The 21737-nt window shown below is 45.8% G+C and overlaps 1 protein-coding gene across 1 annotated transcript in view; it reads right to left on the bottom strand.

Annotated features, from left to right (window-relative positions):
* Positions 1-21731, bottom strand: part of LOC147108236 (signal peptide peptidase-like 2B) — a 49664-nt gene extending 27933 nt beyond the window's left edge. Inside the window, exons 1-7 of the mRNA XM_086004773.1 lie at positions 21615-21731; positions 14015-14104; positions 11356-11495; positions 9992-10131; positions 8752-8848; positions 8507-8629; positions 4294-4375 (exon numbers count right to left, since the gene is read on the bottom strand). Of these exons, the coding sequence (XP_085860899.1) occupies positions 4294-4375; positions 8507-8629; positions 8752-8848; positions 9992-10131; positions 11356-11495; positions 14015-14104; positions 21615-21710 (768 nt within the window). The 5' untranslated portion in view covers positions 21711-21731. The remainder of the gene's footprint in view (positions 1-4293; positions 4376-8506; positions 8630-8751; positions 8849-9991; positions 10132-11355; positions 11496-14014; positions 14105-21614) is intronic.
* Between the last annotated feature and the right edge of the window lie 6 nt (positions 21732-21737).

Raw genomic sequence — 21737 nt, 5'->3', positions numbered from 1 at the left:
TGTATAATCTTAGACAGTGAATGCTGGCAGCTATTTGACTGTGGGAGGGAACACAGCCAAACCTGATCCTATCCACCCAGCATCTACACAAGTGCACCTTTCAGCAGGGGTCACTGGATAGTGATCAGGAGCAGGAACCCTGGCTGATTTTCACCCTCACTGTTCTAGGGTCACTTTACCAATTACATCATCAGGGAAGCTCTCAAAGGGTTAATCTAGATGAATCTGGCGTTGACTGTAAAATTACTGATTAACTGCAATAAAACACACACACAAAATGCAAGTAAGCTACACAGCAAACTAACATATGCATTGGTAAACAGGATTTTAAGATGGTCAGACTATTACCAGCAATTTCTCAGATAGTCTGTGCCACTTAAGAATAAACTCACAAGCATTGTCGCAAAATGCTTTCTATTGTTATGAAATGTTTCATAAGTATACAGTAAGGGCATTGTAATTCATAACTCATGTTTCCAAATGCCAAACTATTAATAAACCAGCACCCAGCCAGTGGAAACTGGTGCACACACCACCTTATAAATAATAAGAATATGTGCATTTTTGGGCACCCCATTATAGGAGTGATACAGCAGCAATGGTAAAAGGTGCAGTGCAGATTCATTAGGATGTTATCGGGGATGAAGGGTTACAGCTATGATGAGACTTCAGATGTTGGGGATCTTTTTAACTAGAGCTGAGAAAGGTAAGAAGTGACCTGACAGAGGTCTTCAAGATTAATAAGGGCTATGATAAGGTAAATAGTGACAGATTGGGCAGGATTTTCATTGGGCCGTGGAGGCGGGATTGGAGGCGTGTGGGGGGTTAAAATCGCGAAATCAGGGGGCACGAACCCATCCCACGCCCAACCTGCCTCCACGCCAGTTTCAAAGGAGGCGGATACCCGACCTGTGCTGGGAGCCGCCTCCCCGAGACGGGAAGGGGATTAGTGCCAATTAACTGCCTATTAACAGGCAGTTTTTTTTAGCCTAATCCCTATTTTTATCCCTGAAGTGTAGGATTCCCGACGGCTCCAAACCACGCCAAGTTAACGAGGTGGACCGTCGGGCTGAAGGGCTTGGAAGGTTCGAGATGTCCGGTGTTCAGGTGAGTGATGGGTGCATGAGTGCAGAGGTAAGTGTGTTTGGTGTGTGTAAAGTGTTTAAAGAAGTTTAATTACCTTTACTTACCTTTGCAGCCTTCCTTCCTTCAGGTCTCGGGAGTCCCTCATCTCACCGGCACAGAAAGCAGAATGGCCGCGAGCTGTCAAAAGTTGCAGCATTCTGCTTTCTGTTCTGGAGAGATCTCTAAATCAGCCTGAGAGGAAGGAATTAACTTGGAGTACAGATTGTCAGTGTTTGACAGCTTCAAAGAGCTGTCAAACGCTGATATTTCATCTGTCAAAAGCTCTTGACAGATGAAATGTCAATCTGTGACGTCACCTGTTGCCGGGTGGCCCTTAATTGGCCTGCTGAGCCCGCTGGGCGGGCTCACCAAAGTCAATCAAGTGAAAATCGCGTGGGCTGGCCACAGCTCGATGGAGGTGGGACTACAACCCCAAATGTTGTAGTCCCGCCTCCTACACGCCTCCAGTATCAAACTCCAGCCCATTGAGTCTAGAACTAGGGGGCATAGCCTCAGGATAAGGGGTCAGCATTTTAAGACTGAGATGAGGAGGAATTTCTTCACTCAGAGGATTGTGAATCTTTGCCCCAAATGGCTGTGGATGCTCAGTGGTTGAGTATATTCAAGGCTGAGATAGATAGATTTTTGGACTCTAGAGGAATCAAGGAATATAGGGATAGGGCAGGAAAGTGGAGTTGGAGGTAGAAGATCAGCCATGATCTTATTGAGTGGCGGAGCAGGTTCGAGGCCTACTCCTGCTCCTAATTCATATGTTCTTATTGTTTCCACTTTACAGCGGGATGTTAAACAGAGGGCACACATTTAAGATGCTCACAAAAAGAATTGAGGGGGAGGTTAGAAAAAAATTCTTTACAGGGTGTATTTGGAACAAGGAATTCTCTGCCAGGAACCATTGCTGAAGCACGGTCCGATAAATTATTTTGAAAGGGAAATAGATAGTTGCTTTGAAAAAGAGAAACATTAAGGGGTATAAAGAGTGAGCAGGACAGTGGGATTCAACTCTGTGGCACAGGTGGAGAAAACACCAGTGTAGACTTAACAGGCTGAATGACCTGATTCTATGCTTGAACATTCGCTGATTCTTTAGCAATTATGCTCCAGTTACGAAATGGATATATTAGTGGTCGATCTAATTGCACAAATCAGAAGCATTGAACTCTAAATAATTTACATTAACACACACAACCCTCAGGACTAGGTTACAATTTAAAAAAAATCATGCACATCATAAAAATAAGTTATAAATTGACATTCTTTTATAAAACAGTCCATGGTTATTTCTGTGTATGGTTACGGTCAGGCTACTGGCTGCAGTTTGTAATTACAAACCTCGCAGGTCTGTGTTGTAAATTTTCTCTTTCAGCCAATGGACTGTGACTAGCAGCAAAAAACATTTGTGAAATCTGACATTAAAAAAACCCTGCCCTCTCATCTTTGAGCAAGAAATGTGAAATGATCCAGTAATAAAATGCATTCACTATCTGATCTCAGTAAATGGACAGCGATCACTTTAAAACATGGTACTTACTATGATAATAACTAAATTAAAGCAGAAGAATTGATGAGAGTATTACACCATGTCTGAATGTCAAACTACAAATGTGTTGATCAGGTCGCAAATGTAGCTCAAAATAATCAAGCGAGGACAACCCAGCCCGTTGCTGCTCTGACTGCTGTGGCAGAACAAGATTGCCCAACATGACGGGCAGGCAATGGATTTACATTGTGTCAACTCCAGACTAATCCTCCCGACCAACAAAATTCCCAGTGTGGCATTACATCAGAATGTACAGACCTCCACCTAGGAGAGTCCCAAGGTTGATAGATGATCCGCCATTGTTACTTGTATGGAGCCAGTAACAATGATTATAATACATGCTTCCTCTGAATCTTTGGGCATTACTACCGGTATGCATCCATTGCCATCCATTTCTTTGTCTGCATAGCGACAGTCTGGTGCTCTAAAATAGGTGCATCCTCGCCAGCAGAGGCGAGGCATACCAACTACGCCATCCCAATGTGCTAGGCCTCATGTGGGATGGAAGCATAAACGCTCGCATTAGTTGCACGTGTCTTGGACCCTGACCTTTAACGTTAACAGGGCAGCACTAGCCTATAATTTGCAGTTAGCACCACCTAGCAGGTTAAATGGAAATTGCTGCATACATGGAACAGGCTACTAACTTAACTGTCAAGTTCAGAGCTCCTAGATCCTGATCACACTTTAAATGTAAGAGTTTTAGAAGGATTTCTGAAAATCTGACCTGTAAGTAAGGAAGCAGAGTAGTTGTTCCTGCTCTCTGCACGCTTACATCCAGAGAATCAGCTGCAGCATTTACTATTGGTTGGGGATGGTGGTCCATCGAGTTGCGCTGTCTAGTGCAGGAGCGTCTAACACATGGCTCACGGTCTGAATATGACCCGTGAGCTTATTTCATCTGGCCCCTGCTTCTTCTCATATTAAACGTACAAGTTAGTTTCACTGGGGGCTGAAACTAGCCCTAGTTGAAATCAGCTTTGCTCACTTAATACAAGAGGAGGCACAGTACAGATGAATAGCTCGGCTTCATTCCTTCAAACTCCCCGGACCTGGAGGACTAAGAAAGGCAGCCTGCAGGGAGAAACCTTGTTGTAATCGATCCGTCCCTCAGCCTAAGAAGTTTAGAGTGTGGGTTGAAGCACCTCGCCACCTCAGTACTGAAACGGATCACATTCTAAAACTTTTGTGCAATACAGAAGGTGCGGGGTGGGGGGGAAGAGAAAGGAGAGGGAAATCAATGGGTAAGAAGATAGTGATAGTGCACCTGCAGTGGACAATGGCCCGAAAGTATCCGAGAAATAAAATTACTTTTTCAGGTGATGGCGAACTTCAACCAGTAGTTAGAACATCTGTAATGCATGGTCAGCCACTCCGCACATTACACATTGAGTCAATATGTAATGCATGGTCAGCCACTCCGCACATTACACATTGAGTCAATATGTAATGCATGGTCAGCCACTCCGCACATTACACATTGAGTCAATATGTAATGCATGGATCAGCTGATAGAATGCACAACAGGATTGTGGGCTTTCAAAACATTCTTTAGAGTCATTACATTACTATTGGTTAGTTTTAATGCAACATAATTTAGGGCACATTACCTTAAAAGTTGGCAGTCTGATTGTTTTCAACATGTAAAGACAGAAGGCAATTCCCAGAGTGTCTTGCAAGACCCAGGCCCATCTATGAAAGAGAATCCATTCATTGTCTCAAAGCTCAAGGTCTGTACAGTAATTTATAGCATATATAGGCATGGGACTAATACAAACATGATGTTGTACAATATTGCTATACACTGAAGATTCATCAGTTCAAAACAACTGTGGTCTCTGAGCCACTTAGTTATACACCTGGGATGTGCATTAAAAAAAAACATCTTTGCGAAGCTTCAAGTAATTTAAAAAGCAGTAACTTATATTAACTCAGGCTTTTACTTAAGGTTAAACAAAGTAAACCCAGGAATTGTGTAAAATATCAGACTGAGAAAATACATGTGGATGTTTGTAAACTCTAGCCTTAAAATGTGATCCAAATAGTGTATGAATTATGCAGTGTGAACATTAGTGTATAAATTACATGGTGCGAATTTAAGTATATACATATTAGACAGTGAACATTAGTGTATAAATTAGTGTGAATATTAGTATATAAATTACTTTATTGCAAATATTAGTATAGAATTACATAGTGCAAATATTAGTGTATTGATGTATGAAATCCTCAGTGATTTCAACCTCCATCTCAATTCATCATGCTCTCTCTCCTGAGTTCACTACCCTCCTATCCTCCCTTAAGCTCTCCCACAATGTAAACGCTCCAACCCATATTCACGGCCACCCACTCGACCTTCCCATCTCTCGTCGCCTCGCTACTCCCACTATGTCAATCGCAGATAAGACTATCTCTGACCACTTCCTCGTATCACTCTCCACTCACATTTTCCCACCCAAAACCTACTTCCTTCTGTTTCTGCCCCTGGAAAAAACTCTCTCCCAACCCTCTTATAACTGCACTTACAAAATCCCAACTGTCCAGTCTTTGGCCCTCCATTCACCATGACATTTCTGCAGCTACCGATCTGCTCAAGCACACCTTCGCCACCACCTTTGATGCCCTAGTCCCTATTAAAACAATTACCCTCTCTCACCCTGGCCGTTCCCCCCAGTACGGCCCTCAGCTTCACTCCCTTGAGTCCAAGGGACGCAGACTTGAACGGATATGGCGGACAACTGGTTTAGCCATTCACCGCCAGATCTGGCTGGACCACATAAAGCATTATCGGGCCCTGCTCTCGTCTGCCAAAACTGCTCACTATTCCAGGATCATTCTGGCATGCAAAGATAAACCCCGGCTTCTATTCTCTACTGCTAGCCGTCTTCTTAAACCCCTCCCCCCATCTCCTCCACCCTCACCTCCAACAAGTGTGAGGAGCTCATGGACTTGTCTCCAAGATAGAGACCATCCGTTCAGTTACCTCCACCACTTCCCTTCCTTCCCGTCGCCCACTGGGCCAAACTTCCTCTGAGGTTCCCCCCTGCCTTAGCCATGAACTCGCATCATTCTCCAGTTTCTCTCCAACCTCCCCTCATGACCTGTCCGCACTCATCTTGTCCACGAGACCTACTTCCTGCTCCCTCAACCCTATTCCCACCAAACTACTGACCAACCAACTTCCTTTTCTGGCTCCCATGTTAGCTGACATTGTTAATGGTCCTCTCTCCTCAGGTACTGTCCCCCTCTCCCTCAAATCTGCCGTCATCATCCCTCTCCTCAAAAAAAAACCCTTGTAAACTACAGCCTCATCTCCAACATCCCTTTCCTCTCTAAAGTCCTTGAACGTGTTGTCGCTTCCCAAATCCGTGCCCATTTTTCTCGCAACTCCATGTTTTGAATCCCTCCAATCAGGTTTCTGCCCCTGCCACGGTACTTAAACGGCTCTCATCAAAGTCACAAATGACATCCTTTGTGACTGTGACAAAGGTAAACTATCCCTCCTCGTCCTTCTCGACTTGTCTGCAGCCTTTGGCACAGTTGATCACTCCATCGTTCTCCAACGCCTCTCCACCGTCGTCTAGGTGGGTGGGACTGCACTCGCCTGGTTCCAGTCTTATCTATCTAATCGTAGCCAGAAAATCACCTGCAATGGCTTCTCTTCCCACTCCTGCAATCGTTACCTCTGGTGTCCCCCAAGGATCTATCCTTGGCCCCCTCCTATTTCTCATCGACAATGTTGCCCCTTGGCGACATCATCCGAAAACACAGCGTCAGCTTCCAAATGTACAGACAACACCCAGCTCTATGAGCAGGAATTTTCTCCAATTAAATACTGGGAAGACCAAAGCCACTGTTTTCGGTTCCTGCCACAAGCTCCATTCCCTAGCCAGCGATTCCACCCCTCTCCCTAACATGTCAAAGGCTGAACCACACTGTTCGCAACCTTGGTGTCATATTTGACCCAGAAATTAATTTCCAACCACATATCTGCGGCATAACTAAGACCGCCTATTTCCACCTCCGTAACATCGCCTGCCTCCGCCCCCCCGTCTCAGCTCATCCCACTGCTGAAACCCTCATCCATGCCTTTGTTACCTCTAGACTTGACTATTCCAATGCACTCCTGACTGGCCTCCCACATTCTACCCTACGTAAACTTGAGATCATCCAAAACTCGGATGTCTGTGTCCTAATTCGGCTGTCCGTGTCCTAACTCGCACCAAGTCCCATTCGCCCATCACCCCTGTGCTCGCTGACCTACATTGGCTCCTGGTTAAGCAACGCCTCGATTTCAAAATGCTCATCCTTGTTTTCAAATCCCTCCATGGCCTCGCCCCCCCCCCATCTCTGCAAACGCCTCACCGCCCCCCCCCCCCCCCCCAGATATCTGCGCTCCTCTAATTCTGCCCTCTAGCATCCCTGATTATAATCGCTCAACCATTGGTGGCTGTGCCTTCAGCTGTCTAGGCCCTAAGCTCTGGAATTCCCTCCCAAAACCTCTCTGCCTCTATACTTCTCTTTCCTCCTTTAAGATGCCCTTTAAAACCTACCTCTTTGACCAAACTTTTGGTCACCTGCCCTAATTTCTCCTTATGTGGCTCGGTGTCAAATTTTTGTCTTATAACACTCCTGTGAAGCGCCTTGGGACATTTTACTACGTTAAAGGCGCTATATAAATACAAGTTGTTGTTGTTATAATTACATGGTGTGAATATTATATGAATACTTGATTGCATGAAATTCCTCTGCATATAAGTGGGTTAAAATAGCCTCCACTTAACCAGCAGATAAAGGACTCTCACATAATGGGGTAAGAATTAAAACACGAATATTTACACTGCATAATTTCAAGGCCAGGGGATGCAAACATGTACCAACAAGAACTACACCTCTTCAAGATGTAATAAAAAGTAAAATACTGCAAATGCTGGAACTCTGCAACAGAAAATGCTAGAAACATACATATCAGTCAGCATCTGTGTGGGAAACAGACAAGTCAATGTTCTGAGAAGAACATTCTATCAGAACTGGAAAAATGAACAGCATTTAAATAGGATCAGAACAAAAGGGAGGGACAGGAAAAGGAAATAAACATACACAGAAGAAGAGGCAATGACCTGCAACATGCTTAAAAGAAAATCAGGAGATGGTAGGACGGCAATGATGATATTTACATAAGACAATGCAAAGAAACATAATTTCAAAAAGTTAAAGACATGAGGGAGGCAAAGATTGTGCGAAAAGCTAAGGCAGTGGGTGGCGTGATAAGTCAGGTGTGAAAAGGAAATGGGAAAAGCTGGCAAAATAGGGCAGGATCCAGCAGTCCAAAAAAAAAGTTAGGCCAGTACGCAGGGTGCAGATTCCTCCACTGGCACAGTGTTCCGACAGGGGGTCTCCACCCCAAGCACCAATCTGACTCCCCCCTCCTCACCCATTGTAAATCACCAGCATCCACTGCTGTGAAGAAAGCAGACTCTATAGTTAAGGTCTGAAGTTATTAAAGTCAACGTTAAGGCCAGCAGGCTGGAGAGTGCCCAAGGGAACGATGAGGTGTTGTACCTTGAGCTTGTGACGAGCTTTACTGGAACAGTGTAGAAGGCCAAAGAGGTCAGAACGACAGTAGGATGGGGAATTAAAATGGCAAGTGACCAGTAGCTTGGGGTCACAATTGTGAACAGAATAGAGGTGTTTGGCAAAGCAGTCACCTAAATTGCATTTGGTCTCCCTGGTGTAGAGGCACTGTGAGCAGTGGATACAGTATACTAGATGGGAGGAAGTACACATAAATTGCAAGGTAAACAACAAGGTAATGTTACTTACTTGTCTTCATTTCTGAATACTGCCCACACACAACTAACAGAGACACAGAACATGCCCAGAAACAACATCCGTACTTGGGGACGCTTGTGATTATATGGTGGTAGAAGAAGGAGGTCTGGAATCCTGATTAGAAGAGACAGAAGTCAGGGTAACACCAGGTGAGGGGAGAATTCTACATTCAGGGTTGTTTTAAACTCAGTGTTTATATCAATTTCCAAAAGGACATATTTTAAATTACATCATACCTGCATTCACAGAAAGGAATTCTCCGTACAAATGGGGACAGGCAGCTGTAAAGTCCGATGGAAGAGGCAAGGCAGAAAATTCCTATGATTATGTACACTGGTTTTGAAACAGGGAAAAACAGAGTGTGAGAAGATGCTTAACTGATGTGGCTTTTGAATATTTACAAGTGTCACAGTAGTTTTCAAATCTCTCCCCTCCAATAAATGTCACACTTGGAACTGAAGTCATCTAATTTCAACCCGCGAATTCCCTGTGTCATTTGTTTTTGCCAATTTTCTTCTCCTGAAGGCACAGACTCCTGTAGTTCCAGACATCAAATACTCTCCGACACCTCACCTAGTCTGCATTTGAGTCTAGACAGTGAACGTCGGCAGGTTAACTGTCAAGGACATCACACCCGAGCCCAATCCTGCCCTTGCCCAATGTCCGCATACATGCACTGAGTCAGAAGGTTGTGGGTTCAAGTCCCACTCCAGAGACTTGAGCACAAAAATCTAGGCTGACACTCCAGTGCAGTACTGAGGGAGTGCTGCACTATTGGAGGTGCCGTGTTTCGGATAAGACGCTAAACCGAGGCCCAGTCAATTCTCTCAGGAAAAGATTCTATGGCACTAAAGGAGAGCAGGGGAATTATCCCCAGTGTTCTGGCCAATATTTATCCCTCAATCAACATCACTAAAACAGATTATCTGGTCATTATCATATTGCTGTTAGTGGGAGCTTGCTGTGCTTCCTACATTACAACAGTGACTACACTTCAAAAAGTACTTCATTGGGATGTCCGGTGGTCATGACAGACGCTATATAAATGTAAGTCTTTGTTTCATTCTTTCCAGCAGGAGTCACTGGTTCCGGAGTCAGAGCCATGGCTAATTTTTCCCCATCTTACTCTAGAGGTGCTAATGCTAACTGGAGTATTCCTGACACCTGGCTGAGATCAGTGGACTCAGAAGTGACTTGGGGCAGGTGGGGGTTGTAGCATTTACAAATTGATGGAACCTGCAAAACCTCTTGCTCTGTTTGGCTCAGCTCCACTCACTAGGCTAAACAGCATTTATTCTCTTTACTCTCTGTACAAGTCAGTGTAGATGTTCTACCACAGGAATGTATTTAAACTATGTCACAACATCTCAACCTTCAACCCACAGTAAGGACGCATTTTATTGTGCACAGTGTAACAAACTTCCAGCCATCTAGCCCACTCCCAGGTATTTGGAAATCCAGTAAGCAGTGGCATACCTAGCTGATTGTAGTAGTAGTAAAGGAGCACCAGCATTGAGCAGCACATAACCACAAAAATACAGATCATAATTGGTGTCACATCAACAGTTTCATCATCCTGTTTGTCTGCCCCATCATGCTTGTGCTTCATGTAGCCCCTTAAACAGGAACAGAAGATATTAAAATGGCCATCACATTTCACAAGAGTGAAAACTTTCACATCATTGTCTAGATGCAGCTTTAAAATACAAACTTAATAATGAGAGGCTGAGCACTTCCAAAAGTTGGTACAACTGATTAAAAGCAAGTGAAGGCTAAGGAACGATGAGTTAGGAAAGTTGTAAAATTAGAAAATATGACGCTCAAGTGACTTACTGCTATCCCTTCCCTATCATTTGGTGACTGAATGTGGCAACAATCCAGGCTATACAAGGGGACTGAGTTAGTGCAGTGAGATTAAACACTAGCCTTTCACCTATGGCACCTAGGTTTAAATCCAATACAGACTGATGGGATGAAAGTCTCCTCTCAATGCAAGGGCCAGATGATGAGTTTAGGCCGTCTCATCCAGTTCCTATTAGGCGTTGGCCCACATCACAAAACTGGGACTTGTTCAGCACTAAGGAGGTCACAGGATGGTTGGTGTGTGAAATAGGAAAGTATCGTGCTGGTACAGTAGGGGATGCTCTTCTGGGGTTGGGGCATATTATTGGGGCAGTGTAGAAGGAACCTTTACTCTGTAACTATCTGGTGCTGTACCTGATCTGGGAGTGCTTGATGCTGATCCTGGGTGCCATTAAAAAAGTGTTCTATTCTCCAGCATCAACATTCCTCACTTCAATGACCATAAATTTCACCAAACTTAAACAAGCTATTTCTGTTCTTATGTTGTAGTGCAATCGCTGGGAGAATGGTGCACAAGTGCAGGCCAGTGTCTAAAAACTCCACTCGCCCTGATTTTGCTTGCAATGCGCTCCCAGTTCCTATTGGTCCTGTTGGATGGCCAATTGGAATGGAGTTTTGGCCTGGCAACTCCGAGACCCATCAGAATTCGAGTCCTGAATTCAATCAGAGGAGCAGAGTTTGGTTCCTTTCTATAGTTGGGTGGAGTTTGCCAATGGCAAAGTAAGTAAATCTGGTATACGCAACAGCACCAACCGTCCAACCTCAGCAAATTCATCACAAGTGGATTGCAGCATCAGATAGCCAGGGGAGAACAGAATTGCAGTTGTGCAAATAATGTCCCAAAAGTTTTTATAAAGTGCACTGCAAACACTCTTCTGGCAGATTCAGACCAGGTGACTAGAGGAGTGTCCACAGCCACCAACCATGTGCCTCCCTACACACTAATTGCTCATTTCCACGCAGCAGGGATCACCTACTTTTTCACATCTTTGCTTCCTGCCCAGTAGCCACCGATAGCAACTGTCCCGACCGCCATGACAAAGATAACCACCATGTTATAGTCCAGGAACGGCTCATTTGGAGCATACATCGCTACTTTGATCGATTTCCCAAAAGTCTGTTGTGGAAAGAAAGCATTTATTTTAAAATGGTTTGTTCATATAGTTTTACCAGTTGGAAGGTTACACATCAGACACCACTGGCTGTGGCAGGACTTAAAGTCACAGAACAGGTTAACAGAAGTAGTGAAAACGGAGAAATTTCAAACTTTAAACGTTAAACTTCCGATACTCTCCTGCTTCCACGCTGTCTATCCCCTATAATCGCAGTCAGCAGCAGGCGTATGTGGGCGGTGTCTCTTTGGGGGCCACATATTATTGACTACGGGTTATCGGCCACCCCATACAATGTTTAACCGCACCCCCATTTCCATTAATTGTCATAAAACGGAAGTTGTTAATACTAACAGATCTTGCTATTCTGATTTAGGATTTATCCGCCGATAATACAAGTGTGATAAAAGCAGCCCTTACCGAAACACCAGGCCCACTACATTCAAACAGATCAAAAACCAGCAAACAAAAAGTACAAGCGTAAAATAGGACCAATGTCCCTGGGCTGGATTGCCAGGACTGGGGTGGGTGGGTGAATGCAGTTTGGACAGCCCCATCCAACATAATAAGAGTTAATTCACTCCAAAAGTAATTAATTGGGAAGCACTTTGAGACATTTCAAGAACATGTTAAGACTCTATCTAAATGTAAGTAGACCCGTTAGTTCGTCAATGCTCCAGCTATATTAATTAAAGGCAGCCTCCTGCTTTAAAGCTCAGTAATTACATGAATCTACAGATCATTCAGAAGAGACATCAACAAATTCAGTAAATTAGACCAGAATAATCCAGCTAATCTCCAGAATTCACCAGGATACTCCAGAGGTCTCGCCATCCATCCAGGAAGATCTTGACCACCAATGCCAGCTGCCGGTGCTGCCAACAAACTTCTTCACGGTCCTGCTCCACACCAGAACGTCTAGTTGGCAGATTTATCTGCAACACCAGGCGGTAGAAGATGGCAGGGCTGGGCCGGGATCCTCCTGCAGAGCTCGGGAAACTTGTAATGTATGGCACCCACAGCTCTCACTGCACCTTCCAGTGCTCCACAAGGACCAAAGACCATTTGCTGTTTCTGTGCAAACTAATGCACTACGTAAAATATTACCGCATAAACTGATCAAAACGCAGTACGGCGCACTTGTACATTGTACACTTGCACCGTGAGATGGCGGCATACCTCTAGACACACTCCCACTCTTGATGGTACTACCAACAGCAGCTCCAACCACTGGCGAGGTACTGCTACACAGCAGAAGAAGAAAAGGAACAGTAACTGTAGGGTGAGTCACCCTCACACCTCCCTGCATTCAGATTGAGAGTAGTGCTCTCATATCCGCTTCATCACCAAGACCCCCTTACTTCACCTCCGTAACTTCAATTTTAAAATTCTCATCCTTGTTTTCAGTCCCTCAAAGGCCTCGCCCCTCCCTGTTTCTGTAACCTCCTTCAGCCCTAAAAGCCTTTTGAGATCTCTGCGCTCCTCCAATTCTGGCCTCTTGCGCATCCCCGATTTTCACTGCTCCACCACTGGCGGCCGTGCCTTCAGCTGCCTAGGCCCTAAGATCTGGAAATCACTCCTTAAACCTCTCCAACTCACTCTCCTCGTTTAAAGCCTACCTCTTTGACCACGATATGTGTCATCTGTCATAATATCTCCTTATGTGGCTTGGTGTCAAAAAAATTTTTTGATAACGCTCGTGAGCACCTTGGGACGTTTTACTACGTTAAAGGCGCTTTATAAATGCAAGTTGTTGTTGTTGCTGGCAGAAATCTGTCCTTTCCTTCAGCTGCAGAATAGTGCAGGAATAGGTGATATTAGCTGGGGTGGCGGGAGGGGGCTACAGCCTCACTGCCCTTGGGTCAGGAAGGGATAATTAGCCATGATTCCGACTCCCAGGCATCGTTCAGACCTTGCTGGAAAGTGTGTGTGTGGATGCTGGGTGAGGCGAGGATCAGACTCGACGGCAATGTTCCCGCTAAGGTGTGCGTGTGGACGGCCGTGCAGTAATCCAAAAGGTCCCGCGCAGGCCGCTCACCGGCATTTACACTGTAGATACCGCGCAAGCGCAGAAATTTAAAGGGACCACACATTAAAAGAAACAGACTGCGCAGAACAAAGCGCAGCTTACAGGGGACATTGCTCGACAAGGACGACCTCCTCAGGATCGAACAGACTGCCGACACTGGGCTGAGGAAGCAGAGGACAGTCAACACCTGTGGAGTCTTAGATGGCATAAATTAGTGGAGAAGACTGGAGCAGAAAAAAATAACTATGGAAAACAGCCGAAGAATGTAGCACGTCAAAGCAACTTGGGCAGTGGGTGCACTGTGTCTGCCAGTTAACTCAGTCTGTTTCATATTGCTCTGCGATTTGGTGTCTCAGATTTTACCTGCTCCGCGCTTTTCTTTCACTCATTCCTGCTGGTCTATGAGCGAGAGCTGCAGTGTTTGACCCACTCTGATCAGCAGTAAATACTTTTAAAACACCCCACCCACTAACAGGGACACATGAGAAGCTTTACCTTTGAGATATCAAGCATGTCATCGTAACTGAGGAGAGCAACTGGGATATCAATCTCCTCATACTGACTCCCATTTCCACCTGGAGGCACCTGCAGAGCAGGAAAAAAAACAATTGTAGATTAATCAAACACAATAGTTTACATTGACGTGTCTATAATCCCACTGTTTCATTATGCGTTTATTGAACAGTTTTGAGACATGTAAGAGGAGACAGCAGAAAGCCTCAGGCAGTTTCTGCACAAACAGTACATGCCTTGTAATCTAGGCCAACATTTCCTATAGATTCACGACTAGGCAACTGATAATTGGCGGAATGACAGACAGAGCATTTATTCCATTAATAGTGGATCTCCTATGGCACTGTTCATGGGGCTATTAGGAGAATAACCCGAGCTATCTTAATCAAAAAAATACAACTGGGACGATTAAAAAAAGACAGCGTGACTGGGGCTATGAAAAATAAAGCAGTACAACTGGGGTAATAGCAAACAAAGTGGTAGAACTGGGGTATCATAAGAACATAAGAAATAGGAGCAGTAGGAGCAGGAGAAGGCCATTCGGCCCTTCGAGCCTGCTCTGCCATTCAATAAGATAATGGCTGATCTTCTACTTCAACTCCACTTTCCCGCCCTATCCCTATATCCCTCGATTCACTTAGTATCAAACAAATTTATCAATCTCAGTCTTGAATATATGCAGCGTCTGAGCATGCACAGCCCTCTGGGGTAGAGAATTTCAAAGATTCACAACTCCTCGAGTGAAGAAATTTCTCCTCATCTCAATCCTAAATGGCCGACCCCTTATTCTGAGACTGTGGCCCCTAGTTCTAGACTCCTCATCCAGGGGAAACATCCTCCCAGCATCTACTCTGTCAAGCCCCTTAAGAATTTTATATGTTATATGTATGAGATCACCTCTCATTCTAAACTGTAGGGAATATAGGCCTAGCTCACTCAATCTCTCCTTATAGGACAATCTCCTCATTCCAGGAATCAGTCTAGTGAACCTTTGTTGGACTCTAAGGCAAGTATTTATTTTTAATTTTTAGCTTTAATATTCCTTTATTAGCCGAGGCATAGAATATACAAGCAGGGATGTTATGCTAGAGCTGTAGAAAACACTAGTTAGGTTACAGCTAGAGTAGTGTTTACAGTTCTGGTCACGTTACAGGAAATATGTGATTGCACTCGAGAGGGTACAGAGGAGATTTACAAGGATGTTGTCAGGACTGGAGAATTTTAGCTATGAGGAAAGATTGAATAGGCTGAGGTTGTTTTCTTTGGAACAGAAGAGGTTGAGGGGAGACTTGATTGAGGCGTATAAAATTATGAGGGGCCTAGATAGAGTGGATAAGAAGGATCTATTTCCCCTAGCAGAGAGGTCAATAACCAGGGGGCATAGATTTAAAGTAATTGGTAGAAGGATTAGGGGGGAGTTGAGGAGAACTTTTTCCGCCCAGAGGATGACGGGGGGTCTGGAACTCTAAGCCTGAAAGAGTGGTAGAGGCAGAAACTTGAATATGCACTTGAAGTGTCGTAACCTACAGGGCTACGGACCAAAAGCTGGAAAGTGGGATTAGGCTGGAGAGCTCTTTTTCGGTCAGCACAGACACAATGACCTCCTCTTGTGCTGTAAATTTCTATGATTCTATAAGTATATCCTTCCTTAGGTAAGGAGACCAAAATTGTGCACAGTACTCCAGGTGTGGTCTCACCAAGGCCCTGTATTAAAAAAGGAATACAGCAGTTGTAACATTTGCATATTGAATTATCATTGGCCCGCAGGCATCTGTAAGGAATTTGAATTATCATTGGCCCGCAGGCATCTGTAAGGAATAGCTATTATATTCACATGCTGAGTTGTCATTGGCCTGCAGGCATCTGTAAGGACTACTATTGTTTTGAAGGCCCAGGCTAGGGGTCCTAATGCCATGCCTTTCCCCACTGGTGCTGCTATGAGTAAGATCACAGACCTAATGCTTAATAAAGGAGTTAAACTGTAATACTTCGCTGTCCTGCAATTTATTATTTTTATACAAAGTGTGTAAAACAAGACAGCAGTGACAATAAAAAAAAGAACAGGGTTTGTTTTTTAAGCAGGGCAGAAAGTAACCTACTGTAGTCAGGTCAGGGAGCACATCAGGCCACGTAAGAAGCAAGTAGTGGTAAAGGATTTGGGCTGGGGAGCACGCTAAGAAACCAGCTTGGTTCACAAAACTGTCAATTGCTCTACAGTGCCACCTGTTGTCCACAGCCTACAACTGCTGTGTTACAGGGTTGGGGACCCCCCCACACCCCCAAAAAAGGACAGTGGGTCAACTGGCTAGCTAGCAGTAAAGGAGGAACAGGGAAATCGGGTCAGGGATCACAGCAGTAGATTGGGGAAAGCGGGGGAAGCATCCAGAAACAGGCCTCCAGAACAAGTTGGAAGGCAAAGCAGGGAAGAATGCGGAGGACCAACATTCACTACAAGCCCACTGACTCCCACAGCTACCTGGACTACACTTCCTCCCACCCCGCCTCCTGTAAGGACTCTATTCCATTCTCACAGTTTCTCCGTCTCCGCCGCATCTGCTCCGATGATGTCACCTTCCACACCAGTGCTACCGACATGTCTTCCTTTTTCCTCAACCGAGGATTCCCCTCTACCGTGGTTGACACGGCCCTCAACCGTGTCCATTCTATTTCCCGCACTTCTGCCCTCACCCCTGCCCCTCCCTCCTGGAACCACGATAGGGTTCCCCTTGTCCTCACCTTTCACCCCACCAGCCTCCACATTCAACGGGTCATCCTCTGCCATTTCCGCCACCTCCAACGTGATCCCACCACCAAACGCACCTTCCCCTTCCCTCCCCTTTCAGCATTCCATAGGGATCGCTCCCTCCGAGACACCCTAGTCCACTCCTCTATCACCCCCAGCACCCCTTCCCCTGGCACCTTCCCGTGCAAGCGCAGGAGATGCAACACCTGCCCTTATACCCCCCCCCCCTTCCCACTGTCCAGGGCCCCAAACACCCCTTCCAGGCGAAACAGCGATTTACTTGTACTTCTTGCAATCTAGTGTACTGTATTCGCTGCTCACGATGTGGTCTCCTCTACATTGGGGAGACCAAACGCAGATTGGGTGACCGCTTTGTGGAACACCTCTGTTCAGTCTGTAAGGGTGACCCCGAGCTTCCAGTCACCTGTCATTTCAATTCACCGCTCCATTCCCACTCGGACCTCACCGTCTACGGCCTCTTGCATTGTTCCACGGAAGCTCAGCGTAAGCTCGAGGAACAGCACCTCATCTTCCGATTAGGCACTTTACAGCCTTCCGGACTCAATATCGAGTTCAACAATTTCAGATCATAACCTCGGCCCCTATTATATTTTAAAATATTTTTTATCCACACTTTTGGTTTGTGCATTTTCCTTTTTTTCTCTCCCACATGGCAGCTGTCTTTCATTCTGCCAGCGCATTTCACACTTCATCTAGAGCCATCCTTTGTTTCTTTACCTATCCGATTACCATCTCGTCGCGCCTTGAATATCTCTTAATGTCTCTTCACCTCTCACAGAACTTCCCTTTTGTTCTTTCATCCCCTCCCCCATTTCCCAGCCCCCAAACTTGCTTTTTAATCTGTTTCATTTCCTGCTTTTTCCTCAGTTCTGAAGAAGGGGTTCGACCTGAAGCGTTAACTCTGTTTCTCTCTCCACGGATGTTGCCTGGCCTGCTGAGTTTTTCCAGCGTTTTCTGTTGTTATTAAGAATGCGGAGGAGCCTGGAGTTGGGCAGGCGAGGCAGGGGAAGGCTTCAGCGCAGCAAGTAGGATGAAACACTCGGAGCTTGCCAGGGAACTGACAAAAAAAACTTGCCTAAGGTTATGGAGGAAAAGGGGAAGAGCGGGGCTGGTAAATAGGAAATAGCAGGCCCCGGCACAACGGTGAATAACCACAGAGGACAGAGAGGGAGGTGGGTGGGTGGGCAAATGATTGAAAACAGGATAAGGCAAAAGTATAAATCAAAAAGTTTGAAAAAATAAAATACTTACCTAGAAGAGCAGAAAAACAAGATGGCGGACACCGAGAATTGTAAATTGCTCTGCACCGTCACCTGCTGTCCACAGCCTACCACTGCTGTGTTACAGGAGCTGTTTACATTGGCAATTTCAAGGTTAAATGTTGGCACTGAAGTGTGACAACAGGAAGTAACGTGCATATACAAGATTTTTGGTAAAATTTAGATCGTTTCCAATGAAGCCCTTTTCCATAGCAGCCCCTCTCTCCCATCAACGCAGAGTCTGGTGGAATTCCTGCAGCAAGGCACAGTTTCCAAAGTCTGGATGTGCAGCTCAGTGATTAGGTTAAGCTCAACACCCAGTGTTGTTCGAAAACTGAGTTACACATCGAAGGGTCACCATGATCAGCAGCTGGGGTCTACTTGCTCGCTGAATAGCTTGTGCCAATCGCAAGACTCTCTCTTTCAAAAATGTGTTTCTCGCCGCACAGCACATTATATATTCATTAAAATATTTATTTACTAATGCTTGGGTTGCATTTGATGAAAAACAGAAGCAGCCAATTATCAATGTTCAAGTAGTGTAAATTCCGCATAAAAATACTTAAAACTCTTACTGGGAAAATAAACCACTCGAGGCCCATTAATTCCTGTGTGAATAAACAACTGCAGGGTAGGCTGGTGTAATTGATACCAAACAGGGCCCAGCGCTCCATTATTAAACAGTAATTAAAATGTTATCCTTGAAACCCACGCCTGATTGAACGGGAGTCCAAATGTTACCATGGAGATAGAGCAGATATAGTTGGGTGGGGGGAGTGTTGGGGAGGGAGGAGATGTGGTGCACTGATTCTACACCACAGGGCCTGTACAGATAATAAAGATCAGCATTTGCCTTGGACAAGCAGAGAATGACAACTAACACTTCTGTAAGCTTCCTCACATACATTGAGATCTGAAAATGCTTTACAATGAGGAGTAAAAATAGACACACAAGGCATCAAGGGGTATGGGGAGAGAGCAGGAATATGGTATTGAGATAGAGGATCAGCCATGATCATATTGAATGGCGGAGCAGGCTCGAAGGGCCGAATGGCCTACTCCTGCTATTTTTCTAGGTTTCTATGGTGGATGCCAAGCCGGATTGGTGAAAAGTTGGGGGGCACGGAGAAGGGGAGGGTGCTGAAAGCACAGTTGAAGGGAAGTGTTGGATTTTGATAGTGGTGAAGAAGGTGGAGGGTACAAGGGCGTTCCAGTAGGCTGCTGCATAGTGACTGAAACTGCGGACTGTTGGTGCAGCAGAGCAAGCAGGGAACCAGGAGTAACGCAGTGTCAGATGAGCACCGGGCACGTGTAGGGAGATACAGCTAGAGGAGATCAGCAAGGTAGGGTCAGGCGAGGCCGGTGAAGGGTTTGAAAGCGAGGACAAGTATCGTGAAGTCAATTTGGTGGAGCTCAAGGAACTAGTCGAGCAAAGAAAGGACAGGAGAGTGTCGTACAGAAAGGAGAGAAAACTAGTGCCAACCCTTTTGTAGTCCCACTGAAGTATCTTTCAAGATAAATGAATTCAATCTCTGTAACATTACCAATTTTGTTAAAAGAATACAACATTAAGCCTGATGTCTCTGATTCAATTTCAGAGGAGCAACTTATGGAGCAGGATTATCGCAACAGAGTCCAGCTGCTACACTCAGTTTGCACCAAGTCTGACGTGGAGCCCACCGTGGAAATTACATAAACTTACATAGTATAGCACAGAAACAAGCCATTCGACCCAACTTGAGCCTCCTCTCATCCTTCCTCATCTAACTCAACCAGCATAACCCTCTATTCCCTTCTCCCTCATATCCTTATCTAGCTTCCCCTTAAATGCATCTATACTATTCACTTCAGCCACTCCCTGTGGTAGCAAGTTCCACATTCTCACCACTCTCTGGGTAAAGAAGTTTCTTCTGTATTCCCTATTTGATTTCTTGGTGACTATCTTATATTGATGGCTTCTTGTTTTGCTCTTCCCCACAAGTTGAAACACAGGCAGAATGGTCTGTGGATTTCACATCAAAGACACAGCAGCAAATAGCATATCGTTCCAGACACAGGATTCATGCAGTATCTGCAGCCCTAGTTTTAAAACCAAACTGCACTTGATTAAATGTTCAGACTGTGGCAATTCTGTACTGCTTAATATCACTGATACTGGTTACCTTGAAGCAGCCAGTTAAAAAGTAGAGGAAACTTTGTGCTATCCGGCACCGACGGGACCGAGCTGTTGCCGTCCCATCAAAACTGCCGGACAAACCAGCGCTAATGTTAAAACATACGGAGCTTTTGAGCTCCGTATCTAGCAACAAACCCTGTTGCTTAGCAACAGCTTCTAAACAGTCAGCCGTAGCTTGCAAGCATCTCTGTAGCTAAGCAACAGCTTTAGCTAGACCTTGCAGAGCCTGACTGGTGAAAAATAAGCAACGAAAAGAAAAAAAACTTACTGAACCGACTCCTGAATTTTGCCAGTGGATCGAGCATTCCGGACAGTTAACCTCCGGATAAACCAAAGTTTCCTGTATCATTCTTTACTAACCCTAGTGACAGTTGAAATCCTAATGGCAAGATGGCGGCCGTGATGGTCCGGTGCTGAGATCGCTCTCCCTGTTTCGGGCGGCCAGCTCTCGCCGCACGCTCCTGCAACCGGAGAGAGGTGCTCGGCGAGTCGGGCAGAGGCAGCGCAGCGCGGTGAGCAGCAGCAGCAGCCAAGCCGACCCGCTGGAGCACATCGGTCGGCAACTCCTCGGCGGGAAGGAATTCCGACTGGGAGGAGGGGAGCCGAGCATGGCGGCCATAGGCCGACCCGTGAAGAGAGAGAAGTAGGCCCCGGGCCATGGAACGTGGAGCCGGTGACGGTGAAGAGGAGGCCGCACTGGAGCATTCACATCCCGACGATGTGTTCGGCGAGTCAGGCAGAGGAGCACAGCGCAATGAGCAGCAGCAGCAGCAGACTCACGACACGGTGCAGCACGTCGGCCGGCAGCTCCATTTCGGGTAACTCGCAGTCCGGATGGGAGGAGGGGAGCCGGGCATGGTGGCCAGAGCGGGAGAAGCAGGCCACCACACGTGGAGCCGGCAACAGTGAGGAGGAGGCCGCGGTGAAGAGGAGGACGGAGCGGCTGAGGGACATCGCGCTCCCACTGCCACGGGAAGCCATTGTATTGACTCTGAACGCGGCGCTGTATGTATAGCTGACGCGTCCCTACGGGGAACAAGCATTCCATTGGACTTGTTACATATGGCAAATAAATCTAATCTGAATCTGAATCTGAACAAGGAATGGAGACACTGCCTTCAGCCACAGCATTCATAACACATTGCTGAAGCAGCAACAGAGGTACTGTAATTGGCCTCAGCACCCCTGAGGAAGAGAGTGGGGGAAAAAAAGCCAGGGTTTCCGTCTCTCATTGTTAATAAGTGACTTTTGCTACAGTCACTGACATAACACAGTACAGCTAACAGGAGACAGTGGCAGCTACAGTCACTAATATAACTGCAGCTACAGTAATATAGCAATAATCAGCTAAATTGGACAATTTCTTTGTCCAACCTTTCTTACCAGACTCTCCCTGCTGACGATGAGCAGCCCTTTGGCTCCATTGATCTGAGCAAGTCGCACTTTCTCATAGAAAGTACAGTTCCCGCGCATCACCATAGCGATTCTATTGCTAAATCCTTGTAG

Source organism: Somniosus microcephalus, chromosome 13 (assembly GCF_052327205.1).
Source record: "Somniosus microcephalus isolate GS21.2 chromosome 13, FLI_Smic_1.0, whole genome shotgun sequence".
NCBI classification, from domain to species: domain Eukaryota; kingdom Metazoa; phylum Chordata; class Chondrichthyes; order Squaliformes; family Somniosidae; genus Somniosus; species Somniosus microcephalus.
This window is presented reverse-complemented; position numbering and strand designations above follow the sequence as displayed.